The following is a 27,925-nucleotide window of genomic DNA, read 5'->3' as shown; positions in this document are numbered from 1 at the left end:
CTATTTGTAATTCAGTCATATGAAAGCATTGGTCAAGGGTCTGATTACTTTTGCAAGGCACTGTAAGTTAGACTGCTGTGACAACACACGGTGACACGAAAGAAATATCTTTTAAAAGTTAGCTTTTCAAAAATTCACTGGCAAGGCATAAAAGCAAAGCACAGAAGTGGAGTGGCTGTATTCAGAAATTGCACCCCCCCCAAAAAAAATTTACCCATCCAACTTTCACAACCCTTTGGACCTCCCCTTAAAAGGAGCAAATTAGCATCTTTCAAAGGACGTTTGATAAATGATTGCTAGATGTGGCAGCCAGCTCAAATCCCCAATTTTGGAACCATTTAAAGTAGGCACCACCATTGTTAAAATAGTTGCTTTTACAATGCAGCTGGAGAACACCAACAGGAGAAACTGGAAGTCTTCAACTGGGGCAGGGAGAAGAGGAGCGAGTGCTAATTGTGGCCCTGGCTACTGATGATGGCGGGGTGCTGCTTTTAAGATCTGGGTGGGCAGTTTTAAGGAGTTTGTGTGCCCTCGAGCTTGCCTACAGAGAAGAGGGGCCTGGAAATCATGCTCCCCCCCCTCGCTGGTCATCTGCTTGCAAAGGTGCTGTTTGCATTAAACCTTCAAAGGGGCAAATTGCATGTGTATTTTCAGCAGGAAACTGCTGGGGGAGGCACCTTGTGCATGAGGGCTGTGTGGCTTTTTCTTCAGAACAAAAGTGGCTGGTTTAAGGATGGTGTCTAAAACCGAGACTAATGTCATGTGCAGACAGGCCGGATGCAGACACAGGCCCTTGTGGAGCTTCTTTCATAGTTAATCCTGTTTCCTGTTTTGTGCACTGAAACCTGGATACTAGGAGCCAAGAGGTACAAGCTGCCGCGGGAGTGTCTCTGTGGCAGGGCTGGCCTTCAGACAGCAAATTCAAATGCTCCTCTGTGCGCACGTGCTCTATGTACAACATAAGCAGGTTTGAGAGGTCTAGGCGAGCTCCCACCCCCTTTAACTTTTGCATTTTTCCCATGAGGGAGTCATCTTTCCCTCCCTCACCTGCAATCCAGCAGCTGCTGCTGCTGGCGTTCCAACAAAGACCCCCAAAAATCCCTTGAGGAAATGATGCTTCCCCCTCCTCCTCCTCCTCCCTTGTGTTATGCAAACGTTCAGAGCATGCATAGATACGCAAAGCAAGGTCACAACTGGCATTGCACAGTAAACAAACATCCCCCCACCCCACCTCAAAAAGAGTAATGCTCTAATCCAGAAATATTGTATTATTAAATAGAAAGGAATACTCTGGCTGGGAGAAAAGTGCTAATCTTTGAGGTGGCATTTCAAGAATTTTCCCTGTTGGAGTTACGCCACTAATAAGTTATGATCGTCGTGTGGGGATCACTAAATAGAGATAACTGGAGCACATGACGTACATATGTGTGTGTGTGAGAGAGAGGTGGGGGTAGACCTTGTTCTGGGGGGCCTGGATTCCTAGTGCTGCAAAAAGCTTCCTTACTGGTCTGACCCTAGAAGACAGAGTGGCATCTTAGCAAGGAGCAAGCCACTGCAATGGCTTCTTCAAGCGCTGGAAGAAAGGGCCAGCCAAATCCTGTTCCCATCCACGGAAAGAGGCCGCTGAGGAAAGACCGCCCCTTTGGAGATGGAGTGGCCAGGGTCATCGGTGCAATGGGTGGAGGGGGTCCTTCCACCACCAGCCCCCACCCCAACTGAAAATGACTCCACTGACCACAAGCCAAATGGTGAACTGGTTGCTCCATGTTTATTCAGCCCTTGAACTTTGAAGAAGGGAAGCCATGAATTGGCCCAGCCAAGCTCCACAAAGAGATCCATGAGGGGCTCCTGTTGCAGAACCTGCTGTCCCCGGAGGTCCCCCTCCCCAGGGACTGCACCCAGAGTGCTTCCCCCAAGGCCGGATGCTGCCCGAACAAGACCCTAGCTGAGAGGGGCTGCGCAGCAGAGCCTGGTTTGGGAGAAGGGTCTTCCTCCGCAGAGGAGGGGCTGCTGGGGGGGGGGTGGGAATTTGCTCAGAGCAGCGGGCAAGGCTGAAGCAGTGAAGGCAGAGCTGTGGGCAAGCGACGGCCAGCCAGAAGTGGCAGCCACGGCTGAGCACCTGGGAGGGTCTCCTTTCTTCCCAAGTTAGGGGAGATGAATTCCTAGCAGCCCTGGGGTCACAGGATGTTCCCCCCACCCCCCCGCCAGTCTGGCTCAAGGACAAATGTCAGGCCCTGCTGCCCCCTTGTGGGAAGAAGTGGAGTTGCGGATTCTGATATTCACACATTCCCCCCCCCAAACACATACTACAGGAATACAGTATATCCACTTCAGACTGTGTCTTCCTCTTCCTCACACCTCTTCCCCCCTCCATCCCTCCCATGGCAAAGAGCGAGAGCTAGGCCCACAGGGCTATGTGCACCCCATGGGATTCCTGTCTCCACGTCTGCCCTACGCCCCACTGCGCCTGTGTCTTCCCCACAATGGCCAAATAATACCCACAAGAACACAACCCTCCCTGCCAGCATGCCCATCACGCCATCTCCTGAGCCAGGCGGTAGTCATAGAGGCTTCCTCGCTCCACAAAGGGCCAGCCTCCGGGGGATGTTCCCTGCCCTTTGGGGGAAGCAGAAGGCATGGTGGGCGGTCCGAAGCCTCCTCCACCAGGGGTCTGCAGGAGGAAGATGTCCTGGAAGGAAGTACAAGGAAGACTTGGAGGGAGGGCTCCCTGCCATGGCAATGCCCCCTGGAAGGAGAAGGAACCCCCAGGGACAGGCAGGCAAGAAGAAGAGTGCCCGAGGCACGTGCGTGCACACGCGGGCACTGAATCCTTACCCCAGGGGACACTTCCACAGACGTCTTCCCACCCAGGTTTATGGTCCGACCGTCCTGCCGGACCAGCAGGTTCAGGCCTGGAGAGCCAGACTCACCCCCTGCCAGGGAGGAAGAGGAGGGAAGCAATCAATTGGGGGGGGATAACGAAGATTACCAGGGGTGTGGGGGAGTAGACAGCCCAACAGCCAAACTGAGGAGAGGGGGAGGGCCTCCAATCATACAGAGCTGGTAGCACATGCCCTCCCCTCAGACACGCAACGCTCCCCCCCCCAGACCCTGCCCTGGCTTCTTGATGAGTTCCAGATCCGGCACAAGCGCCTCCTCCAGACCTCAAACGTTCTCTGTGACTGCCCCTTCCCGCCCCTGGCAATCTGTGTGGATGTTGGGCCATCCTGCAGCCCCCACACCTACTGGGAACGGGGGGGGGGGCGGAGGGATGGATTGGAGCCGGCCCATGCAGTCCCCTCACCTCGCAGGCCGTACGGCCGGAAAGCTCTCCGCTCACTCAGCACCGATAGCACCATCGCCTCCCGAAACTGGAGTTCCCGGCGCACCCCGTCCCCGCCTCGGAAGTGCCCTGCTCCCCCTGTGCCCGGGGCTAGCTCAAAGCAGTTCAAGACCACAGGATACCTTATGGGAGGGAGACAGAGGGAGGGAGAGGGTGCGGTTAGGGTTATGATACGCGCAAAGTAGGAGTATTGAGTAACCCCCCTCCACACAAAGAGGAGGCCCCCCCTCCTGTGGAAAAGGACACGTGCCACACTGCAGGGCACCCGAGAGTGAGCCATATCAACCCCATGTCTGCACCATTTACTCAGCTGCATGAAAAGGGCACAGACACCCCCTCCTCTGGCACAGGTGCATCCCGCCCCCCAGCCATGTTGACTCCGGGCCCCCAGAGGCCCCACACTCCCAGCAACCCCCACCGTTTCTCCAGGATCTCAGGGTCGGTGATGCGGGTGTTGGTCATGTGGGTGTGCACCCCACTGCGCCCATGCCAATGGGGTCCTGCCCCAGCACCCCCGGCCACGGTCTCGTAGTAGCCGACACGTTCATTCCCGAATGTGACGTTGTTCATGCAGCCCTGGAAAGAGGCCGAGGCAGTGAGGAAGCCGCCCCCCAGGCCCCCCCCCTCCTGTGCTGTGGGGGCATCTTCCTGCTCCCCCCTCCCGATCAGACTCTTCCCACAGGATGGCGGGAAACAGACTCCCCGCTGAGCCCCCCCCCAGGCTGAGGCCTTTCCACCAGCTAGGGGAACATGCAGGTGAACCCTCCCACCGGCCCCTTTCCTGGGGGGGGGGGAAGGTGAAGGCTGCGTGGCCAAGAGAGTGACTGACTGCCCTGGAATCCGCAGCCTAAACCCAGGACCCCCCCTCCCCCCCCCACAGATTTGCCCCAGTAACTGCGTGGCTGTGTCTGCATCCTCAGTTGAGAAGCAGCCAGTGGCCTTTCCCGAGTCTCAGGTGACCAGAGCTTTTAATATAAGGGGGGGAGGGAGGGAGGGAGGGGGTGGCAGGCAATCGCTTAGCCTGGCCTCAGGGAGGTAAGGACCCAGGAAGCTGCCTGGCAGAGCGAGGCCCTGGGTCTACCTGACTGGCAGGGGCGGGGTGGGGCTCTCCCAATCTGCCAGGGGGGATTGGCCTTGGCCCTGTCGCAGACAGACCGCACTATTTATGTCAAGTTGCCTTCTGAAAAACAGTAGCCTTCTCTCTAACTGTGTCAGACAAATGGACCATTTTGAGGCGTTCTTCAGCTGTGCATAAACTGCAAGCACAGATGTTTGTGAACTGTGACATAAAGCATGTATGGGTGGGATGGGACCTCCGGGTGGTCTCTGGACTCCAGTTCCCATCACCCACCTCCTCCCCCCCCCGAGCATTGGCCATGCTGGGAGGGGGGAGTTCCCTACTGCTGACCTAAAAGCTGCACTAGCCCATGGCTGCCCCCTGTCCCCTTTAGCTGGGAGCGCCCCACACCTTCCTCCTTCGGGCCACCCCTACTTAGCCTAAGCTGACCTGCCCCCCACACACACACACACCTGAGAAGCTGCACAGGCCTCAAATGCACGGAAGATGACATCGACCACCCTCTGCGAAGTCAGCACGTTGCCCCCCACCACGGCGGCATCCAAGGACGGATCCAGAATGGAGCCCTTGGGGATGATGACCCGCACGGGTGCCAGGCAACCCTGCAGGACGAGGGACGCAGAGAGAAAGAGAGAGAAGCTCCAGGCCCCAGCCAGGACTCAAGGACAGCCCCCAAGCCGCACCAGGCCCCCTGAGGCAGGGGTGGCTCACGTGTGGCCCTCCAGCGGGCAGCCCAAGCAGCCAGCATGCCCATGGTCAGGGATGGTGGGAACTGGGAGTCCTGCAGCCCCCCACAGGCTCCCCGCCTGCCCTGACCCTAAACTCCCCGACTTGGGCACAGGGCTCTCCCACCGGATGATGCTCCTGCCACAGTGGCTCAGGACCCATGTCTTTCGAGTGGGGTTGTTGCCCCCCACCCTAGAGGATCCCACCTGGGGCTCAAAACCTCCTCCCCCCACCCCTGCTTCTCCAGCCCTTTCTGTGGCCAAGGGCTGGGCTGAGGGGAGGCAGGGGCTCATGGCTGTGGCCTGCCCCCAGCCAGGCACTGCTCCCCAGCTGCCTCACCTGGTTGAGAGGGATCTCCTGGCCCACCATGCAGCGCAAGCAGTAGATCAGGGCCGAGAGGGTGATGGCCCGAGGCGCGTTGCAGTTCCCGTAGACCTCGTGGCCAGACCCGGTGAAATCAAACACGGCGTTGCCCTGCGGGGGAGGAAAGAGCGTGTGCTGAGATCTCAGCTACAGTCCCTGCCTCCTGCCCCGATTCCATGTGGAAGTAATCAGCACCACCTTTAAGAGCAAGGATTTCCACAGATCTGTGTCCTGCTTTTTGCATTCGCTTGCATGCATGAACAAAAACCCTCCCATACCCATCGCCATCCAGACCCCACTGCTCACCAGAACGTCAGAAGAGGCAAATCTGAATCAGGCCAAAGGCCTCGTTAGGCCACCTGTCTCTTTCAGGCAGTGGACAACCAGGTGCCCAATGAAAATCCCACAAGCAGAGAGAAAGTCCCCCTGATGATAAATCTGCACAACATCACAACGCCCATCACTGCATCAACTGCAGCCCAATTATAGACCATTGTATTATTCGAAGTACTTGTACATGTTAGTAATTTCTGTTTAAACTGTTCTTTTAAAAAAATGTGTTTTTAAATTTGTATATTTGTTTTTAATGTTTTTAATTGCTGTAAACCACCCAGACAGCTTCGGCTATGGGGTGGTATATAAATGTAATAAATAAATAAATAATTAAATAAACTTGGTGCTCACCTCCTGGGGATCCACAGTCACCTTCAGGCGAATGGGGGAGCCGTCGTCCATGAAGTCCTCCGCCTCCACCAGCAGAGGGCACCCTGGCTCCCCCTGGCGTGCGGCAAAGTCTCGCAGCATCCCTTGTACAGCTACTTCTGCATTGGCCTGAGGGGGGAAGGGGGGTGGAAACCAGTGTGTGCGTGTATTATAACATTGAAAGCCCAGAGAGGGAAAAAACAGCGAGTCCCCCCCTCCCCCAGGCTCTCCACACACACCCCCCCCCCAACCTCTGTAGCAAAGCCCTGCCTGTGTCAGAACTGGGCAGTTTTGGTATTTATGGCAAGAGTTTAGTTGACTTTTTAACATTGGCATCGTTTTCATTTTATATTGGGAGAAGCTCCGGAGGTATATATGCCCGCTGGATGCAAGAGTCTTTGAGGAAGCTATTCTACATTTGAGTGGTATGCTTCTCATAGGATTCTACTTTTTAAGATGTTGAGACATGGTGAGGCAGCCCCCCTCTACGGCCCCACAGGTGAGGGCCACAAGGAGGAAAAGGGCTGTCATGCAGAGAGCCCAGTTCTCACGCCCCCCACCTTTGAGCTGTTATAGGGCGGGGGGGCTGTTTCCTCTCTTCCCCCTGCCTGCCCCCGCCTCCGCCCGCCTGCTCCAGCTGGCCCCCAGCTGAGCACAGAACAGCTTTCCCTGCCAGCCTCAGAGCTGCATTTCAAGAGAGGAGGAAGGCGCTCCAGGCAAGAACACATTTTCGGCTGGCTGGTCTCATTATTCTTTCATTGGCTTCATAAAGAAAACAGGCCTTGAGGATCTGAACAGCCTCAGGTGCCAAGCTATGGCCTGCGGATGGAACGGCAAGATTGCTTCCTCTCTTTAGAAGCCAAGAGGGATTTTTCATCTTCTTTTACGTGAATCTCTCATTTGCAAGGGCTCATTTAAAGCCGCACCAGATAGATGGGAGATGCCCCCTCCCCCGCAGACAGCTCACTCCCCGTCTTCCTCCTCACCTGGATGTGGGCCATGTATGCTTGCACCACTTCCAATCCGTACTGACCAATCAGTTCATTCACCAACTGGATCCCCTTCTGATTGGCTGCCACCTGAGCACGCAGATCAGACAGATTGTCGTGGAGGTTGCGTGTGCCACTGCTGCCACGGGTGTGAGCTGGAGCCATCAGGGCCTCAGTAACCGCTGGAAGAGAAGGCGACGACAGACGTCAAAGAGGTGCCAGGGCACTCCAGCATTGTCCCAGCACCTGCCGGCACAAGGGACGTTGAAGGCTGGAGGTGGGCCCGAATCCCCGCATGAAAGGACGCGGACCCATCCCCGGAGTACCAAAGACCCCAGCCTCAGGATCCTCCTTCCCCCTTTGCAGGGACATACCCTCCTCTTGGAAGACACCGTCTTTGACCAGCTTGAAGGAAATGAAGACGGCCCCCTCCTCCTGGAGGGAGCGGGAGTGTGGGGGCATCGAGCCAGGTGTGATCCCCCCAATGTCTGCATGGTGCCCCCGGCTGGCCACAAAGAACACAGGCCTGGGCTGCCCCGGCCAGAAAACCTGCAACGGAGCAGAAGGGCTGAGCATGCTCCTTGCCCGAGGAGGGAGCCCCAGGTCGCAACGGGACAGCAGTGATTGCAGAAGCCAGGCCCATGGAGCTATGGGGTGGGCTTCTGGAGGCTTGTATTCCCAGCTTCAAAGGTGGTACACAGCGACAAGTCACACGTCAATTATGGAGCAGGGTCTTCAATGTGAAGCCTTTGCCAGGAGAAGATGCGGCTGTTGGTCTCCAGAGCAGAGGAGCCAGCCCAGGCTCCATCCCTGGGGCAAAGGCTCTAACACACAGGAGCAGTGCCGTAACTAGGCAGGTGCAACAGGTGCACAGGGCCCAGGACGAAGGGAGCCTTGAAATGGAACTGACAAAAAAAATGGTCAAATGTAATATTTTCAAATTTTGAATTTTGCTGCCACGCTCTGCTGTGCGGTTCAGATGTCGGTGAACCGAGTGCGTCGAGTGGGCCCAGGCAGCCCATTGCGTTATTTAGCGGTTTAGCGATTGGCCATTGCGTCGCTCAGTCCCTGGACGCCCTCGACACCCTCTGCTCACCAACATCTGAATGACTGAATCGCAGGACTGATCGACGTCTCACACGCGCGACAGGAGTGAATGTTTATGTCATGGTTTAAGGGGCCCAAAAATAAATTAAATAATTAAGGGCCCCAAAAATAAAACCTTGCACAGGACACATGGACAGCTAGTTACGGCACTGCACGGGAGCCTCCAGGCTGCCCCACAGAGGGATACCAGAGGGGCAAGACAAATGGCCCACCAACTCACCGGGGTGATGACGGTCAGGTCAGGCAGGTGGCTGCCCCCTGCACATGGGTGGTTGCTCAAGAGAACGTCCCCCTCATGGAGGTCGGAGCCCAGGTTCCGGATCTGGAATGGCACCAAGGGAAGAAAGCAGGGGTGTGGTGGGAAAGTGTTGGGGGGGGGGAACATTTGCTGGGATGGAGCTAGCAGCTGAACCACGGAGTCAGGAGGGACCCAGAGACTCCCCTGTTCCCAAAGGCAGGGCCGCCCCCAAGCCATGCAATCCAGACCAGCGCAAGCAAGCAGCAAATGCTTCCAACGCTTCCAGTCCTCTAGCCTGTAAAGCAATTCCCGTTTCTGCCCGCCCGGGCTGGGCCACTTGAAAATATGACCGGGAGGGACCGAGGACACACCGACAGGGCCCGAGATCAAGCAAAGGCTGACACCCACAGAATCCTGTCAAAGGAATCTGTACTGAGGCTCAAAGCCCAGGGCAGGTCAGAGCCAGAGTTCTTGGGGACTAGCCCAGGCCTACCACAGGCTGCTACAACTCCATCAGACCTCACAAGTGTGGAAGTTCAGCAACATCTGAATGGCCAAAGGGTCCTCACACGTGGCCAAGCCTCAAGATGACATGAAAGAGCAGGAAGGTGAGAGCCAAGTTCTCAAGCCCCTTCCTGGCTTGGGTCCCAGTTGACAGCCAGGTTGCGGAAGACGATACCTGAAAGTCCGCCTTATCATGTAGTCTCGGGGCTGGGATACGGTCTCAACTTAAAAGGCTTGTTGGAAGAGGAAGGTCTTCAGCAGGCACCAAAATTACAACAGAGATGGTGCCTGCCTAATATTTAAGGGGAGGGGATTCTACTGAAGACCTTCCTCTTTTGACAAGCATTTAAGTTGAGACCTTATCCCAGTCTGTGTCTGTGTTGGTGTTTTATTTAAATTAATTAATTATTTGATTTCTATCCCACCCTCCCTCCCAGTAGAATTGCTTTTACAGATGTTTTTAAAGTGTTTTTTTTTTTTAAGATATTTATGTTTTAAAAATTTTTAGGTCTTTTGTTTGAAAGATGTTTTAAGACGTTTTCAGTGTTTTATCTCTCGTTTGCCACTCCGGACTCCTTCTAGGAGGGAGGGAGGAACATTTAATCCATCATGCCAATAATGCCCCTACCTGAAATTGGACCGTCTCTTGCATGGCACCCAAATGGACGGGGATGTGGGGTGCATTGGAGACCAGTCCCCCGTTGGGTCCAAAGAGGGCACAGGAGAAGTCCAGCCTCTCCTTAATGTTGGTGGAGATGGCCGTGCGCTGCAGAACGCGTCCCATCTGCTCTGTTGGGAGGGCGGGGGGAAGGAGAGGGTCAGGAGGCTCTTCCGTCAGGAGCCCTGGTCCCCTGCCCACGCAGGGACAGAGGCAGACTTGTGTGCTGCCCCTCCCCCCAGCACAACACAATGCTCCACGCTCACCTGCGATGCTCATGAAGCGATGGGAGAAGATGGACAGCTGAATGGGGTCAATCTGGGGGCCAACAGGGCGCTCCATCCCGGATCCCACTGCAATGCAGATGTCACCTAGACGGGTGATGGAGGCCGTGCAGGCTGGCTCCACAAGGATGGTGCTGAGGCACAGAAATTGCAGACTGGTTCCTTCCTCCAAGACCCCATCCCCCGCCTTCTCCCTCCCCCTCCTTGGAAAAAGTCTCCCCCCCCCAGTCAACAAGGGCCAAAGCTGGGATTTCCCAGGGGAGGGAGGGAAGAGTCCCAGAGCCCCCAGTCTGCCTGGCCCTCCCTCACCTGTTCTTATCAATGATGATGCTGGGGCCAGGTATGGAGTGGCCCCAGGTGAGGTCCTCCAGCAGGTAGACACAGGTGTCCAGGTAGCCACCCTCAAAGTAACAGCGGGACACCTGTTGGGGCAAAACCAGGATGGGGGTTGGATGCTTTGCTTTGGGACCCCTTTTCTGGAAGGGCCGAAAAAGCCCACCTTGTACAAACCCAGCAGGGTGAAATGCAACGGCAGTTTTAAGCATGGCCCTTAAGAGCCAGCAACACAAGTTTTTTTGACAGAGGGCAAGTTCTCTGCGTGAGGGTCTCAGAGCACCCTGCTTGCTTTGGGGGGACCTAGTGCCTCTTGAAAAACTAGCGCAAGCCCTTTGGGTACTTGCCTGCTCCCCCAGGCTGGATGTGTATGTTGGTAAAGAAAAAGATATCACAAAAAGACTATGAATGTCTCCAGCCTCCTCTCCTTCCAGGGAAATTTACCCGGCGGCGGCAGCAGCAGCTGCTCAGGGAAGCGGGGAAGACAACGCAACCTGCATTGCAATCCCCTCTCCTTACTGCAACAGCAATTCTTCAATGGTCCATTGGAATATGCATTGTATCAGTACACGTGTTGTCTTTGAAATAAAAGCGTAATGAAATAAAGAGAGCTAGTAAAATACAGCGTTTGAAACTGGGAGAGGCCAAGCATGGGCATGTTGTCTGGGCCCAGGCTGACTCCATGCCATCTCCAGTGACAAAGTGCTTGAGATCCTGGAGAGCTGCTCCCAGTTAGAGGAGACCAGCCTTCCTCCATCTGGGTGCCCTTCTGAATGCTTTGACTACAGCTCCCATCATCCCCAGCCAGCACAGCTGTATGATGCTGGGGCTGATGGGAACTGCAGTCCAAAACATCTGGAGCGCACAAGATCAGGGAAAGATGGAGGAGAAAAGTCTGGGCTTAGATCAGCCACATCCGGAGGGTGAAGGCCGAACTACATCTCCCATCAGCCTCAGCAAGCATGGGGAATGGTCAGGTATTACGGGTGTTGTCATTCAGAAACATCTGGAGGGCCACAGGCTCCTCACACCTGCCTTAGATGGACCACTGCGCTGACACTTCGTACGCTCAGTCAGAATTGCTCAGGGCGACATTTTAGTGCCTCTCCAGATGCTGGGAAATCCATCACTGTGGAGCAGCCCTCAGAATGCAGCCTATACGCAGACTCCCCACCCCACAGAATTGCAAAAAAGGGTGTCTTCAGCAGACGGAAGATGCTGGCACGGACATATTAGAGCAGAAGGGGCAGGCAGGCTCTCCAAGGTCCAAGATGGCTGCAATGGGGGAGGCACTTCTCTGACACCCTCCTTCACAGATTTGTTTTAAAGTGGGGGGTGTTAGCAGTTCACATAAGAGCATCACCTGCCCTTCACTTCACCCACCTTGCCAATAGCTTCGCTTGCAACTGTCTTGTCACAACAGAAAGTGGCTGAGGAACTCTCAGCTAGCTCTGCCGGAGCAGTCCCTCCCTGTCGCATAGCAACAGGCTCTGCCACTTGGGCGTCACAGCCGCTGATCACAGGGAGGCCCTCATTGGGCGACATCCACCCTGCTTGGCTCACGTTTTGCACCCAGCCTCCTCTGGTCCGTCAAGATGCTTCAGGGCACCACATCCCACCCTACCCCATTCTTGGCCTGTGGGGTGCAAAACGATTTCCTTATGTGCCCTGCTCAATACAATAAAGACCAAATCAAAACTCTAGAGTGAAGTCCGGTAAGGTGTAAAGGGGTTTCAAGACCATGGCTGCCCCTGCAATTACCCAGAGGAGGGCATCCAGAAGGTGGGTGCTATTGCCAAGAAGGCCCATCTCCGTGTTGTCTCCCGGTCCTGGGAAGCCAACAGGGTCTCCTTGGGAGATAGGAAGGACCAGCTTGGTCTGTACTGGGGGAGGCAGCCTGCTAGTTATCTGGGTCCCAAGTTGTTTGGGGCTTTAAACGTCAACAGAAAAGCCTTGGACTTGCCTCAGTCGCTAATGGGCAGCCAGTGCCTAGCCAAAGAGACGCCTCAGTCGGCGGGAGGGCATGCAAGGCAGCCGTTTCCCCAGCTTTGGGATCCCCCCGACTTCAGAGCCTGGTCAGTCACCAGAAGTGCTGCCAGATGTCCTCCGCCAAAGGCATTAGGAACGCAAGAAGATACAAAGAGCCATGTAGTCTGGCACCCCCTTCCTCCCACTGACCAACTAGATGCCCCATGGGAACCTTTGGGCCCCTGCAGGCTGGTGGTTTTCCTGCAAGGGTATTCTGCATGAAGTTCTTGGCACAATTACAGAGCACGAGTGCAGTGGGCGTATTCTGGTCTATTCATTGTCCTGCGAGGTTTCCTCAATGCTACCGCCTGATCGCTCTCTGGAGGGGTAGAAAAAGTCAACGGGATTTCCACAGGAAGTGCACTGACGGGAAGTAAAGGAGTCTGACTGCCCCAGAACTTTGCCAGGCTTGAACAGGATGGAAGGCGGGGTCGCAGATGACATCCCCTGCCCCCCAAGAGCATCAGGAGCTCAAATCATGGATGCCCAACACAAGGACGACTGCAGGGGCCAGAAAGGAGGTTGGGATCACTTTCACTGTTGCTTACAAAGGTAGATGCTTCCAGTTTTAAAATGGTTGCTGCCTTCCGCTCAAGGACAAGATGGCCATTTATAAGAAATGAAAACGAAAGACACAACCCCCCACCCCACCCCCGGTGGAGAAGAGGGAAGGAGCGCCTGCCACCGCCCCCCCTCCACCCTTGGGCAGCCTTTCTGAAGGGGAATTTGGGGTAGGAGGTTGGGCGGGGGAGAGCGAGCGAGCAAACATGGAAGCTTCTCACCATCTCCCGGTGGGCAGGCTGTTTGCTGTCAGCCACCGGTTGCTCCTGGCCCAGTACAGAACCGGCTGTGCCTCTTATCCTCACGTCATCCACCAGGATGGCCCGGCTTGGGATGGTGAAGCCAAATTCCTGCAGGTACCTGATGGAGCCAATGCAGGACCAGCGTCATGGTGCAATTTATTCCAACATGGTCCAAGCTGTGGTGCCGGGCTGAGAGAAAGCGAGGACCTCACTGACCTGGCCGCAAAGGCAGCGCGGAAGTCCCCAGTGCGACAGGACTCGGGGGTAGCCGGGTAGCCCTTGGTGGAGCACATGAGGGCGCAGTCAGTCCGCTCATAGCGCAGGTGCAGGAAGGCCTCTGTGCTGATCTGGGATCTGTTGGAGGGCAACGGGGGGTGAGCTTCCTAGATCTCACCTGCACACTGCCCTGCTCCACAAGGTTGGATCAAAGTGTGATGAGTCCCCCACCCCTGCCCCACGTTGGCTGCAGTGGCCTGCACGGGCTTCCTGGCCCCTGCCTCCTCCCACCCAAACTCTCCGCTGCGCTCCGCAAGGGCACTGCTACCTGGCAAAGCCCTGGGCCTCCAGAGCCTGCACGCACTCGGCCTCCAGAGCTGCCACACGCCGGTCCAGCTGGGCGTAGGCCTCAGGCCCATAGGCCAGGGAGCAGGGCTCCTGGGCCTCGTGCACCACGTCGGCCAACGCCAGCCCATAGGCTGACAGGATCCCACTGTGCCTGTCAGAGGAAGAAGGGAGAGGTGGGGAGAGGGGCTGAAGGAACAGCAAGGGCCTGCAAGACCCCAGCCCCAATATGTTCTTATAGGAGGAACAGACAAATTCACGGGGGATAAGGCTATCAGCAGCTACTAGCCACAATGGCTCTGTTCTGCTTCCACCGTTGGAGGAAGATGCCTCTGGATACCAGGTGCTGGAAACGGCAGGAGGGGAGAGTTGCTGTTGCGCTCACGTCCTGCTTGAGGGCTTCCCATTGGGGCAGCTGGCTCACTACTGTGGGAGCAGGATGCTGGACCAGATGCGCCCCCTTTGACCTGACCCAGCAGCCAGGCTCTTCTGATACCCTCATTCCCTCTGGGCCCCTTCAGGAGCCAAAGGACACGGGAGGCCCTCCCCCTCCCCAATATGCATCACAGCCCCATCCGTCCCACAAAGCCTTCCTCCAAAGACAGACAGACACATGGATTTCCTCCCCTCCTAGCCTTGGAGGCTGAAAAACAGGCCTGTGCGCAGGAGACCGCTGGCCAAGAGAAGATGGAGGGCTCTCCTGTCGCATCCCACACCCGGCAGGGAGAGTCTGAGAACTTGAGGGCTTCTTCTTTCAACAAGCCTTTTAAGCTGAGACCTTAATCCCAGGCTGCTTCTGTGTTGGAATTGCTTTTTAATGTTTTTAAAAGTTTTTTTTTAAAAAAAACCCATTGTTTTTAACCTTTTTAAAAAAAAGTCTTGAAAGCTTTTAAAAAAAATGTTTTAAAAGATATTTTGTTTTAAAGTATTTTAAAGTCTGTTTTTATGATGGTTAAAGTGTTTTTAGCGCTTTTGTTTGCCGCCCTGGGCCCTGCTGGGAGGAAGGGTGGAATATAAATCAAATAAATAAATAAATAAACTTCCAGAGAGGACACTTGCCTATGCATGTGCGCGCATGTGCGTATGCGTGCCTGCATCTTTGCCTAGCGGCAGGTGCTTGCTGGGAAAGGCAATCTCTTTCTTGGGGGTGCTGCCCTCAAAGTCACCCTTCCAGTGCCCAGAACAGCTTCTCCACAGGAGAAAAGGGTTTTCCCTGCCAGGTATACTCAGACGCAAACATGCATATATGCATAAGATGGCGACCACTCAGGTCACCCCTACAGACAACAAAGGGCACCAGCCTTCTTAAACATGGAAATGGCGTCTTTGTTGGGGCCAACAAATGTCACACCTAAGAAGTAGCCAGGATTCATGAGGCCAAGGATTTCTATGCAGACGGCTCATGGAGGGAGCCAGAAGAGGAGTCTGGGATCTCTCTCTCTCTCTCTGCATGGGGGAGCAGAGGTAAAGGAAGGGGGGCCGGGGGGGTCTCTCCCCAAAGGGAAGTCAAGGCCCAGACCAGCCCATGCTCAAAGCAGCTGCCAAGTCAAGCAGGGAGCAAAGCAGAGGGCTGCTCACCGGCTGGGCAGGAGATGTCACATCAACCAGCTCCAGCCAAGATTTTGCTCTTGTCCATGACGAGTGCGGAGCAAATGCTGCAAGGCGGCAGTTGAAGTGGCATGCTGGGCACCACCGGCCAAATCCTGCTGATGGTGCCAACAGGAGTAACCCAAACAAGAAAGGCCCCTTCTTGCTTTGGCCACCCGCTAGCAGCTCCATGGCGAGTGAAAGGGAGGGTGCCGAGCCCAGCTTGTTCCCCAAAGGATCCTGCTCTGACGGGAGGGGGTAAAGGGGGGCCAGCAACTCGCCAGCCTCATCCCTCTCCCCACAGCAGCTACTGCAACAAGGAGAGGGGCGTTTCCAATTCCCTACGCCCACACCGGGGGGGGGGGAGAAATGTCTCTTCCTCCTCCTCCCCTCCACAAACCTTCCTGGCCCAGAGTCCAGAAGCAGCGGGAATGTGGCTCTTCCTGCTACTGGCCACAGAGCCCCCGCCCGCCCAGCAGCCCTCAGGCTGGAGACCCTTCCCCCCCCCCCGGCTCCCACCTTTAGTGCTGCTGGGCTGCAGCCTCGCCTCCGTCCCGCCATCCACCCCCCGGACACTCACTTGTGGATGAAGACCTTGCTCATGCCCAAGGCCCGCGCGATGGCACAAGCGTGCTGCCCTCCGGCGCCGCCAAAGCAGGCCAGCACATGGCGCGAGGTGTCGTGGCCCCGGGCCTGCCGAGAGAGAGGCAGGGTAGCTGCATCAGACCTCCCTCCTGATGCCCCTCTCCCCCCCCATTTCCCACCCAGTGGAGCTCAACCCCTCACCCCTCCCCTCTTTCTGAGCCTGGCCACCTCCACCTCCTCTCACTTAGAATCACAGAACAGTAGAGTTGGAAGGGGCCTATAAGGCCATCAAGTCCAACTCCCTGCGCAATGCAAGAATCCAAATCAAAGCATTCTAGAACTCCACCGGAAATCATTTAAACTTCACTGGATCTGGGTCTAGAAAACTGGCTGGAGGCTGCCAGGCCCGACTCGCCTGCAGCTACTCTCCTGTCTTCCCACCCAGCAGCAGCTCCCCCCCCCTGCAGCTCTCTAATCTCTCTGCCCAGCAGGTGAGACTTGGGGCCCTACAGAGCGTAGAAAAGGCTTTCTGGTCAAGTCAGGTCAAGCCTCCCGATAGATGCTTGCTTGACGTTTCAGAGTATTGAGCGGGGGGGGGGGGTTGGAGCAGCGGGGGGGGGTTGGAGCAGCAGGGGGGCAGAGTCACACACACACAGACTCTCGCACTGGTGGCCCTGGGGGAGGGGAGGGCAAGGAGCCATGGCAACCCTGTACCTGCGTCAAGGCTCGGATGGGCCTGCACATGGCTTCGTTAGCCACACGGATGAAGCCCATGGCTACCTCCTCCACGCTGAGGGGTGAGCTGGCACCCAGGAAGGCGTTGACGCTGGCAGTCAGCTCCTCAAAGGCCTGCACTGCGGCCTCCCGCGAGAGTGGCAGGTCCTCGCTGGGCCCAAAGATGCGAGGGAAGTAGCTGGGCAGGAGGCGGCCCAGGCACAGGTTGGCATCCGTCACAGTCAGGGGCCCCCCTGGCAACAAGAAGGGAGAGGAAGCAGTAAGACACGCGACATTGCCCCCCCCCACTGCCCCCACGCAAGCCCTGCCCCACACGGCTGCCTCACCCTTCCGGTAACAAGCGGGGCCAGGATGGGCACCTGCCGACTCAGGGCCAACGACAAACAGCCCGGACCTGGAATGGGGGGGAGGAAAGGCGGGAGGAGGAGGTTAATTCACTGCTGTGTCAATGCAGATGGGGAGGGGTGGGCAACTGCCAGCGAGAATGAACAGACCCCAAATTCAAGACCAGGCAAGAAGAGAACAACACAGTGACGGGAACAAGCTGGGGTGAGGCGGAGGAGGTGGGGTGAGAGGAGCAAGGAGATGGTCCTCATGAGGGGGCAGGTGGTTGGGATCCTGAGGACGTCTCCCAGCTGCCTCATCATCAAAGGAGGGTGAGAAGAGGCGACTGGCCAGGCCGAGCGCAGGAGGAAGAGGCGCCACCACGCCACAGGGACTGGGGCTGGGGCGTGGGACAGGAAGCTCATGGAGGACAGCGGGGAGGAAGGCAAAGGGGCGCACCTGAAGAAGAGCCGAGAGCCCCCGCCGGCTGCCACGGTGTTGATGTCCAGCTGCGGGGCCTGGATGCTGATGCCGGCAGTCAGGGCCTCAAAGACATGCTCATACTCCCCAGCGTAGCGGCTCACGTCTGTGGATGTGCCTGCAGAGAAGCCCGGAAGCCACAGGCCACGTCAGCTGTCGGCCTGAGCCCTTTGGCAGCACCCTGCCTCCTCTGCTCTCCCTCCTGCAGCACCCCTTACCTCCCATGTCAAAGCCAATGACGGGCTGCCCGTCCGCCTGGCGGAAGGTGGTGGTGGCATAGCCCACGACTCCCCCTGCTGGGCCCGACAGGATGGCCCGAGAGCCGCTGAAGGTCTCCATAGGGCTGAGGCCGCCGTCGGAGCGCATGAACATGACCGGCACGCCCTGCGGAGGGAGACAGGCCATGGGAGCAGGGCAAGGCCAGCTGTCCAAGGGGCCACAGGCGGCCCTTGCTGCACCTGACAAGAGTCCTTGAATTCCCTTCTCGCTCCCTGCTGTGATGCGCCCAGGTGGGGGTGGAGACCGGGTGCCAGCCATGGATCAGGCAGACCCAGGTTCAAATTCCTGCTCAGCCATGAAGCTCATCGGCCAGTCCTTACCATACGGACTAACCCGCCTTGTAGGGTTGTTGCAAGGACAAAATCAGGAGACGGGAAACCACAGACTCTGTCCTCCACCTCTTGGATGCTGGGAGGCAGGGCAGTCAGTTCAATAAATTAGGGCTGCTCTCCAGGGCCATTTCCAGCCCTATGAAAACCTCGCTTGCCAGCTCCTTCCCAAACAATCCTGGCCTACTAACCAACATGCAAAACATGTGAAAGGCACAATTTGCCTGTCTGAAGGGGAAGAGCAGAGCGCCTCTTTGGCCTGCACAAGGCTCCGGTCCAATCCCCGCTGGCGGCGTCTCCAGGCAGGACTGGGAAAGAGTCCTTGCCTGAAACCTTGGTGAGTTGCTGCCAGCCAGTGCAGGCTGTTCTGAGCGAGATGGACCAGTGGCCTGACTTGGTATAAGGCTCTTCCTATGTTCCTGTTCAGGTTTTGCGCCCTTGCTTGAGAACTTATGAGGCGCTTTGCTGGAGCAAGCCCTCTTCCACCTCTCCTAGCAAGGCCCTGGAAACGGGCCAGTGACCTACCTTCTCCCAAGGGCTTGAGAGATGGGGGCCCAAGGGGGAAGAGGAGAGCGTAAGCCAGCCGCGAGGCTCTGCCAAGAGCAACCCTGCAGGCAGGAGCAAGCCGGTATGAGGCACTGAAATACAAAATGCTAATCCTCAATGCCCCAGCCCAGGGCTGCATCCGTATCAGAGAAGCAACAGCTCTGGCGGAAATTCCTCTTTAAGCGAGCCAGTGCCAGGAATACGCCTTCGTCAGCTGGCATGTCAAGCCGCTCAGTGGGATAAGAGGCAAGCAAGGGCCCCTGCCTGTCCATAGACTGGAATCAACCCAGCCACTTCCTGCTTTCTGGTGTTCAATGACAAGCGTTCGTCCCTACTGGGCCCCCATCTACTCAGAGGAATGAGAGTTCAACTGCAAGTTATACCATGGATCATTTGACTGACAAGTCCAACAGACTTTTCTTATTTGCTTTCACAACAACCCTGTAAAGCAGGCCACATCTTACTATTTTACAGAGAACAGAAAGCCCCACAGTCAGAGCCTGGCAGAGGTAAGACTTGAACACAGATCTCCCAGGATAAGCCCCACTCTTCGGTTGTTTGCAAGAAACGAAGTTTGTACAAGAAAGTGCCGGGCTCTCCTCCACCCACCCAAAGAACCCCAATCACCTTCGGGGAAAGAAGAGGAAGGAAACACCCCCCTCCCTTTCTCACCTGCAGCTGGTGAGCAAAACCGGCCTGGAAGCTGTTCAGGTAGCGGCGGATGCAAGGAGTGAGGTAGGCATCAGCGCAAGCGGTGTAGCCTCGGGGCACTGCCCGCACCATGGGCATCACCTCAGAGGAGAGAGAGACCTGCTGGAAGCCCAGCTCCTGGGCCAGGTCCCCCACCAGCCGCTCGTGGTCCGGCCACCTGTTGGAGGCGGGAGAGGCTCAGCCAGTGAGAAAGAGGGGCTGTGCCAGGGACACCGCCAGGGCACACAGGACGGCAGAGCAGGGAGCTCTTTGCTCAGTCTGGCTCGGAGCAGATCCCAACCTGGGGCTCATTAACTGGGGCTCAGTTGGTGGGAACGGGCAGCATATCCTTGGTCTGCAAAGCGGTCTGCAAATGTTATGGCACTGAAGAATAAACACAAACATGCCACTCTTTGGCGCAACGCAGCTGGCCTACCAGAGCATGTGCCAGGGCATGTGGTCTGCAGCCACAGCATCCCACAGGCCAGCCAAACTGGAGGCCTCAGAGGGAGAGGAGGGAGGGAGGGAAGCTGCAAGGATGGGGGGGAGGAGTGGGGGGCAGAGTGCAGCAGCAGCAGCAGCCCCACGGGGAAGCATCGCAAAACAACTACTATAATGAACAAAAATTATGCATCTGTTGTCATGCTAATGACACATTGCGGAATACTTCCAAACACACACACACACACACACAAAACACCAGTCTGGAGAGGCCCTTACTCCCAAGTAAGAGTGCACAGGTTTGCAGCCTAAAGGGCTTTTCCCTAGCTTGGCAACCCAAGGTCAGGTAAATCTCTATGCGCGTGTCCAGCAAGGGGGCCACATGCCAGTGGGGCGGGGGGGGGGGGGTTCCATGCACACACACACACAGGGGAAGGCTAACCCACGTGTGATGTACAGGGTCAAGGTGCACGTCCACAATGCGCCCCCGGCTGGCAGACCAGAGATCTGCCTTTGCAATCTCTTTCATCGCTCCCTCTATCCCATTTTTTCCATTAAACGTTTGTCAAGTTAACATGGGAGGGGGCTCCTGCCTGTCAACTGGGTCTACCTGGCTGGTGTGACTGTGGGCTTTTCAAGGGCTTTATATTTGCAAAGGATTGGATATGCGCTGCTCATAAGGGTTGCAGGCTGCTCACAGGCCCAGGCTCAGCAGCCCACAGCACATTGACCAGACCCCCATGCCTGGCGATGGCAGCCAGAAGCGCAACCAAACGGGCAGACTAAAGGCTCCATCCAGCATCGGGCACAGAACTCACATGTAGGAGTGTAGAAGTACCACCGCCAGGCTGCAGATCCCCCGGGCCAACAGTCCCTTCAGCTTCCCCCGCAGGGCATCCAGATCCACAGGTCGCTGCACCACCAGGAATTCCCCCGTCAACCCTGGGGAGAAAGAGAACGCCAAGTGACAGCCCACGTCCGAGACCCCGCTTGCCCTCTCCCCATCGCCTGCACAGACCCCAGAACACCAGCACTAGCCCTCCTCGCTAGCCAGGCCAGGCTGTGGGCTCCTGTGGAGATGGAGGCAGCAGCTTCCCTGCCCCTGGCTCCCACCTGTGGTTGGCTGGACCGAGTCAAAGAGCTGGCATCCCTCGCGATGCAGGACCACGCGCTCCTCCACCTCCACCACAGCCTCATACAGCAGTTCTGGCATCGATATTGCCTGGGGAGAAGGGGGGTCACAGAAAGATCAGGTGCCACCTGTGGGGAAGGGCAATGCGAGGGACAGCCATCCTCACCCACGGCCCAGGACAGGATCCGCAAAGAAAGCGACTGACACACAGCTCTAACCCTCTCACGGAGGCGCTCGGAGAAATGGCCAATGGTCACGGACGACCACGGGAGTCGAGGGTCCACAGGTTCCCCCATCCCCCCTCTTGCCCACGGGTGTTTCTGCTGTGATAAACATGCCAGGCTTTTGCTGCTGGAGACTGTTGCCTGTGCCACTAATCAAAACCACGAAGAGGGATTAAACTCCTCATGGGACATAATCGTACAGTACGTGCAAAGGGTGCAAGTTCTGCACACAGGGGGCAAGGCCAGGCGACCCCTCAACCTCTTCAGGGCTTTACATGACTCACTCCTGTGAGCAACCGTGCCGCAGCATCCTGCACCAGCTGCAGCTTCCAGACCAACCACCAGGAGAGCCACACAGAGCACACTGCAGGAGGCCCGTCTACTGTCGCCAAGCTACCCTGGCCCATGAACAGCCAAGGCTCTCCATTCCTGGCTCTCCAGGAATGGCCACCAGCTTGGATGGCTTTAAAAGAAGATTAGACAAATTCATAGGACAGGGCTATCAATGGCTACTAGCCGTGATGGCTGTGCTGTGCCATCCTAGTCAGAGGCAGCATGCTTCTGAAAACCAGTTGCCAGAAGCCTCAGGAGGGGAGAGTGTTCTTGCACTCGGGTCCTGCTTGCGGGCTTCCCCCAGGCACCTGGTTGGCCACTGTGAGAACAGGATGCTGGACTAGATGGGCCACTGGCCTGATCCAGCAGGCTCTTCTTATGTTCTTATGAGGCCTTCAAGAGGCAGTTGGACAGCCATCTGTCGGGAAATGCTTTGATTTGGATTCCTGCATTGAGCAGGGGGTTGGGCTTGATGGCCTTATAGACCCCTTCCAACTCTACTATTCTATGATTCTATGAAGGCTGGCAGAAGGCGCTCCTAGCCACAGAGGCTACCTGGATGTCTAGTGAGAGCCATATCCAAGTCCTGACAGCACTCTCATAAGAACATAAGAACATAAGAAGAGCCTGCTGGATCAGGCCAGTGGCTTCCCAAGAGGCCATCCCGGGAAGACAGAGAGGGCTTGAAGAAAAAGAAGAGGCAAACGCACGGAGCCCTGAGCCACGGCGAGAAGCCCCACCTTCAGAGGCAGTCTACCCCACGGTACTATGGAAGGCCAGCTGCCTTCACACTCTGCTGGACAGTTGTTTGAGGCAGGGGGCTGGCCGAGAAGGGCCCACCTTCTGATGTGACCCAGCAAGGAGGCTCCTTATGTACTCTTAGGGGCCACCCTCAAGGGCCCAACTGGGAGAAGGGAGAGTAAGCCAGGCTGAGAAAAATATTCCGCCCCACTGAAAACCAGGTGTGTGTGTGTGCGTGTGTGTTACAGACCAGAGTGAGCTGCAGCAACCTGGGCAGGGGGAGGCTGAGCACATCCAGGGGAGGCGGGATGTGGCTTGTTACAACAGCAGCCGCCCTGCTCCTCTTACTAGTCCAAGGAGCCCGAGCCACGAGCCTGCAGAGACAGCCCCTCCCCAGCCTTCATCTTGCAGCCAAGCCAGGCCAACGAGGAGCGGAGACTCACCCCACCCCACCCCACCCTCTCCCACCTCTCCCCACAGCACTGGTTCCAGTCAGCCGGCTCCACAGCTCCACGAAGGGCACGGCAGCCCGCCCACTTGCCCTCCCCGGCTCCCTCCTGTGCCCAGCCAGGCAAAATGCTCCAGCCGCAGCAGCCAATCCCAAGAGCGGCACAGCACCCGCCCCTCCAGGCTGCCCAAGGAAGGTGGCACCGCCTGCGGGCAGGAATGGGCTGCCTTGCCCCCCTCCCCGGCACTTGGCAAACAGGAAGAGCGCGTAGGAGGAGGAGGAGGAGAGAGCCCAGCACTGACCAGGTCAAAGATGTGGGGCCGGGCCTGGTTCCCAATGTGTAGCAAGTCCCGGAAGCCCTTGGTGATGAGCAGAGCCAGCCGCTCTCCCCTGCGCTGCAGCAAGGCGTTGGTGGCTACAGTGGTGCCCATCCGGATCCACTCAATGCGCGACGTGTCCAGGGGCTGGTCTTTGGGGAACAGGACACCACATTCCTGGGGGAAATGAAGGGTTAGTCATCGCCTGCCAGGCCGCATCCCCCCCCCGAACATCAACACAACACGACAGTCCCCAAAGGCAGGCAGGCAGGCAGGCAAAGCTCCCGCCCAGCCCCTGCCGTAGGCCACAGCCGGGGGCTGGTTCATAGAGTTATTAGGAAGCCTTTTGGGATAAAACTCCGGAAGTGTCCCCACTCCACCCCAGTCCTCATCATGGAAGAACATAACTGCAAGGAGAAGACCACTCTGCTCCCAACCCAACCCTCCCACCTGCCCTCACGGAAGCTGCCCCCTGCCCCCCACTAAGAGAACACATTTTGCAAATGCACCCGAGGAAGAGAGAGAGAGAGAGAGAGAGGCCCTTCCCGTGTGAGAGTTCCCGCCTGCCACAGTGGCCCGAGGAAGAATTCAGAAGCTTCCACGTCAGTTTAAGATTAACTGCAGTGACTGCGTTGTCCAGATCCAGCAAATCACCAACATTCACTATGGTTACAGTAGTTAACAAGCCAATACCGGTTCATTTCAAGGAAGATGCCACAGGAATTGCTGCCCCCCAGCGCAACCGCTCGCTCAGCTGGAAACTGCCTCTCGTTTGCCAGCTAGAGGATATTGCCCAACTTCACAGCAAGCCTCTGCCACCGGGGCACTGCAGTGGCATACAGCCAGGGAAAACAGGCACCCGGCCAGGGAAGGGGGAGGCCCGGCCAGGCCCACTGCTCTGACCCTGTGCCCCCCCGACAGGGGCATAACAGCTGTACTACTGGGCCCAAAGGTAGGCGGATGGAAAGCTGCCCTGTACTGGATTAGACCCTTTGCACACCTGGTTTGTATCATCTACACTCACTGGCCACCATTCTCCAGGATTTTGCAGAGGTCCTTGGATTGAACCTGGGACCTTCCGGATGCAAAGCTGATGCTCTGCCTTCCCTGACAGAGCTTCAATGACACCCCTTTCATTCAAAGAGCCCCCTTTGGCCACCCTTAAAGCCCCTTGAACCCACCCACTGAGCAGCTGAGATGGCCACCGAGGCCTTTATCTGGGTGCCCTCAAGGGTGCAGGGCCTTTCCCAGAACTGCACCCCAGTCATGGAACTCCTCCCCCCCCAACTACAGTATCTTGTGTCCTTGCTGCTATTTCTCTACCTGGGCTTGGGGGGGGGTCAGTTTGTCTTACAGTTGAGTTTTGGTGGCTGCCTGGCGGGGGGGGGGGGGGACGCTGGAACCCTCCCTGCACCTACTCTGGCTCTTCAGTCCCCGATGTGTTGTGCAGCAGCTTTTCCCTGCTGTTTTGCAATAGGCAGCTGTGAAAGAGGATTGGGATAATTTTATCGTTCAGCTGCTTTTAATGCCGCTTCCGTGGCAGAAACGCAGCCTGGGAGGCCACTCTTTCCGGCCCATCCGCGGGAGCTCCCGGCGTTCTGCCCGGGGCCTTTTACCTATCGGCCTCCGGGGGAGGGTCCTTCGCCCAGCCCAGCAACCGCCTCACCTCCTCCAAGATGCGGCGGATACCCTCGGTGGGGGCGTCGCTGTAGTTGAGCGGATCCTCCGAGAGCAGCTTCAGCACCCGGACCTTCCCTCCAGGGCACCGGGCGAAGACGTCGGTGAAAGTACCCCCGCGGTCGATGGCAAACTGGAACTTGCCGGCGCCTGCCGCAGCCATGGCCAAGACGGGCTCCCGCCTGCCCTGTGGGCGCAAGAGGAGGTCGAGTGGCCGGCTGGATGGCGGAGGAGCAATGGGACGCAGGACACCGGGGTTCCTAGGAGGAGGGGTCCGGCTGCGCTGGAGACGGGGCTGGTGACAGCCTTTCCAGTCCGGAGTGGGCGCCCCGGAGACTCGCTCGACGGCGCAGCAGCAGCCTTGCGAAGATCGGCTCGGCGGCGCGCCCCTCCCCGGGACCTCCGCTGTGGGAGCTCCTCCTGCGACGTGCGGGGGGCGGCGGCTCCGCGCCCCGCCTAACTTGTTGGACGGGTTCGGTTAGGGGGTTGGAGAGAGACCGCTGCCGAGACGAGGGCAAATCCCCTCCCGCAGCTCCTGCGAAACTGAGCCCGCAAGGGGTTCAAAGGGGTCACCGAGCAAAGGCCTTGGCGGGGGCAGCCCTCAGCGCTCCCCTCGGCGGGGCCAAGCGATAGGGAGGGGGCTTTGCTCCGCAGCTTCTAAGGAAACCAAGCGCGCCCCGCCTCCATTCCCCCCAACAGAAAATTCAGGCGCTGGCGACGGCCGTCCCGCATCTCATCCTGAGAGGGAAGGTGGGGAGGCGACGCCGCGCGCCCCGAGGGCCCCGCTGGCTTCCTAGACGTTTCCTGGCAGCATCACTTCAGTGCGCGCTCCCGCGAAGAGACGCAATCGCGTCTCCTTGGCAGGGTGCAGAACTCCATGCCCGCCCTGCGGGCTCCCGCCTGCCGTTGCAACCGCTTGCCGCGCGCGTGCGGAAGCCAGGCGCGTCTTGCGCGGCAAACGGGCACGCGGCGGCCAAGTCCCCGGAGGGAGGCGGGCCCTTGAAGGGGCGGAGCGGCGGCGGCTCTCGGCCTAGCAGAGCACGTCGGGAGACTCCGCCTCCGCCACTCGGCGGGGAGTATGGCCGGGCTGGAGCTGCTGTCGGAGCAGGGCTACCGCGTGGACGGGCGCCGCGCCGGCGAGCTCCGCCAGATCCGCGCCCGCATGGGCGTCTTCGCGCAGGCCGACGGTTCCGCCTACCTGGAGCAGGGCAACACCAAGGCCCTGGCCGTCGTCTACGGGCCCCACGAGGTAGGTAGGTGGGGGGTGCTGCCGCTGAAGGCGCGGCCCAGGAAGGAATCCGTCTATCCCCCCCCCGTGCCCAGGAGCTACTCTTCCACGAGGGGACGGGGCAGCGCTCCCCCCCCAGAAGAGCTTTAGGACGTCCTGGGGCTCAACCCTCCCCGGTTTGACTGGGCCAGGCCGGGAAAGGGGGGCGTTCCTGAAAGCCGCTCAAGAGGCACGCTCGCCTCCCTTGCCTTCTCTCCTTACCGCGGGGCTTGTGCTTCCCCGCTCCCCGTCTCCCCCCACAGATGCGCGGCTCCCGCAGCAAGGCCCTGCACGACCAGGCCTTGGTCAACTGCCAGTTCAGCATGGCCACCTTCAGCACGGGCGAGCGCAAGCGGCGGCCCCACGGCGACCGCAAGGCCAGCGAGATGACCCTGCACCTCAAGCAGACCTTCGAGGCTGCCATCCAAACGCAGCTCTACCCCCGCTCCCAGATCGACATCTATGTCCAGGTGGGGCTGCTCGGGGCACGCACAGCTAGTGGCAGCGGAGGGGGCTGAGCCCCGAGCCTGGCGTCTCCCCCAGAGGAAAGGGTGCTTGTGGCAACTTTGTGGCTCTCTGGGGGCATCCCATGGGTCTGGGGGGGAGGGTTCAGGATGACACAGCCAGTGGTCAGCCTTGCTTCACAGCATGGGATGACCTGTTGGGATGCTAGCTGGGTTTGGGGCCTCCCTGGCGCTGTGACTGCACATTTGCAACTGAGACCTGACTCAGGTGGCAACCATACCCAATTCCTGGGAAGTTGTCAGAGGATGAGAGAGTGGAGTTCTCCAGCTCTTGTATTCTAACACGTGCATAGTGGCTGTGGTCTAGCTTCGTGTATCGGGGACCCTGCCTAGCCAACCGGGGTGTCTGCGGGGCTGGTTCCTCCAAGTGGCTGGAGGGAGGGGGCCGTGGCTCCTCCCGTGTCCTGAGGAGGCATTCTGTGTTTTCCAGATCTTGCAAGCAGACGGCGGGAACTATTGTGCCTCCGTGAATGCAGCCACACTGGCAGTCATCGATGCTGGCATCCCTATGCGGGACTATGTGTGTGCCAGCTCAGCTGGCTTCATTGAAGACACACCCTTGGCTGACTTAAACTATGTAGAGGAGGCAGCCGGTGGCCCCCAGCTGGCCTTGGCGCTGCTGCCCAAGTCAGACCAGATTGCATTGCTGGAGATGAATGCCCGGCTGCATGAGGACCACCTGGAGCGCACCATGGAGGCTGCCAGCAAGGCCTGCAAAGATGTCTATGCTGTGCTTGACCAGGTGGTGCGGGAACATCTGCAGGAGGTCACTGCTTTGCTAGGCAAGTGAGCACCCTCCCCTCTGCCTGGCAGGGCTCGAGGCTGCGGCTCCCGTTGCCCCAGTGGGAGGAAAGGCCTCTGCGACTGCTGATGGTCTTGTCCCCCTTTGCTTGCTTCAGGTGGTAAACCTGGCAATGTGGATGTCTGACTGTGTGTGTTGCATTACCTGTGGCGGTTTGCACTAAGCATTTTTGTATAGAATTTCTTCCTTTTTACACATCAAAGAATAAATATACTTCCAAAGATTAGTTAGCAAATCATGACCTGGGTACACACTGCTCTGCAGAAACGTTCCCTTCTGGCCTTAATTGAGGACATTTAAAAGTGCGCAAGCCTTGCCCCTCTCCTAGCCAGTGCACTGTTTCCTCTGCCATCCGCCCATCCATGCAAGGATAAGCACCACCAGGGGCAGAAGGCTTCTGTTCCCTGGGTTTATATTTGCACCTCTGCAGGGGAGCAGGATGGCGCATGCAACATGAACCCCCTTGGTTTCTCTGAGTGGGTCACCTTGACCTCTTGGCTGGCCTGGCGGGTGTCTGGTTCTACCTTGGGAGTTGGACTGGGTAGTTTTGCGGTCTCTTCTAGCCTCCTGATTCCATGAATATTTTGAAGAGGTCTGCCTACAGCACCTGTCATTGAAAAAGACGAGTAAAAGTGATATTAGCGTGCATAGGAGCTGCTTCAGTGGCCCAGGGCTAATGTGCAAGCCCCATGTCCATGCCAGTCTCAACCCTTGGGAAACAGTTGACCCAGAGATGGGTAGCAGCTG

At 57.6% G+C, this 27,925-nt stretch overlaps 2 protein-coding genes across 4 annotated transcripts; one reads left to right on the top strand and one right to left on the bottom strand.

The window, feature by feature from the left end:
- Positions 1 to 1,727: 1,727 nt before the first annotated feature.
- Positions 1,728 to 25,573, bottom strand: OPLAH (5-oxoprolinase, ATP-hydrolysing). Of its 3 annotated transcripts, none has more exons than XM_061607213.1 (26): positions 24,575 to 25,573; positions 22,894 to 23,085; positions 20,827 to 20,935; positions 20,532 to 20,655; positions 19,255 to 19,450; positions 17,647 to 17,812; positions 17,408 to 17,546; positions 16,951 to 17,018; positions 16,604 to 16,857; positions 15,885 to 15,997; positions 13,701 to 13,871; positions 13,373 to 13,510; positions 13,136 to 13,274; positions 10,302 to 10,414; positions 9,975 to 10,126; positions 9,679 to 9,839; positions 8,529 to 8,630; positions 7,576 to 7,750; positions 7,199 to 7,383; positions 6,195 to 6,341; positions 5,487 to 5,621; positions 4,874 to 5,023; positions 3,762 to 3,919; positions 3,305 to 3,465; positions 2,836 to 2,933; positions 1,728 to 2,689 (listed from the first exon to the last, which is right to left on the bottom strand). In XM_061607213.1, exons 1-26 carry the CDS (start codon positions 24,746 to 24,748, stop codon positions 2,534 to 2,536), a joined length of 3,876 nt encoding a protein of 1,291 aa, XP_061463197.1. In that variant the 5' UTR covers positions 24,749 to 25,573; the 3' UTR covers positions 1,728 to 2,533. The 3 variants fall into 3 exon arrangements, with proteins under 3 accessions (XP_061463197.1, XP_061463198.1, XP_061463199.1); XM_061607215.1 differs by lacking the exon at positions 24,575 to 25,573 and adding an exon at positions 24,327 to 24,509 and having other exon boundaries at positions 1,729 to 2,689; XM_061607214.1 differs by lacking the exon at positions 13,701 to 13,871.
- On the top strand, positions 24,568 to 27,401 carry EXOSC4 (exosome component 4). Its single transcript, XM_061607223.1, has 3 exons — positions 24,568 to 25,834; positions 26,116 to 26,322; positions 26,807 to 27,401. Exons 1-3 carry the CDS (start codon positions 25,664 to 25,666, stop codon positions 27,164 to 27,166), a joined length of 738 nt encoding a protein of 245 aa, XP_061463207.1. The 5' UTR covers positions 24,568 to 25,663; the 3' UTR covers positions 27,167 to 27,401.
- Positions 27,402 to 27,925: the final 524 nt, after the last annotated feature.

Source organism: Rhineura floridana, chromosome 1 (genome assembly GCF_030035675.1).
Source record: "Rhineura floridana isolate rRhiFlo1 chromosome 1, rRhiFlo1.hap2, whole genome shotgun sequence".
Classification (NCBI taxonomy): Eukaryota; Metazoa; Chordata; class Lepidosauria; order Squamata; family Rhineuridae; genus Rhineura; species Rhineura floridana.
The sequence above is the reverse complement of the archived record's forward strand: the minus strand, read 5'-3'. Positions and strand labels throughout refer to the sequence as shown.

Bases quoted from the DNA above. Each gene is read 5' to 3' on its own strand.
- OPLAH (XM_061607213.1), bottom strand. From the start codon at position 24,748: ATGGCTGCGGCAGGCGCCGGCAAGTTCCAGTTTGCCATCGACCGCGGG. The intron at 13,511-13,700 runs GTAGCAGTGCCC...GCCCTCCAACAG, and splicing joins GAGGCCCAGGGCTTTGCCAG to ATCCCAGATCAGCACAGAGG. The intron at 9,840-9,974 runs GTGAGCGTGGAG...CCCTCCCAACAG, and splicing joins TCGCTTCATGAGCATCGCAG to AGCAGATGGGACGCGTTCTG.
- EXOSC4 (XM_061607223.1), top strand. From the start codon at position 25,664: ATGGCCGGGCTGGAGCTGCTGTCGGAGCAGGGCTACCGCGTGGACGGG. The intron at 25,835-26,115 runs GTAGGTAGGTGG...CTCCCCCCACAG, and splicing joins TCGTCTACGGGCCCCACGAG to ATGCGCGGCTCCCGCAGCAA. The intron at 26,323-26,806 runs GTGGGGCTGCTC...TGTGTTTTCCAG, and splicing joins AGATCGACATCTATGTCCAG to ATCTTGCAAGCAGACGGCGG.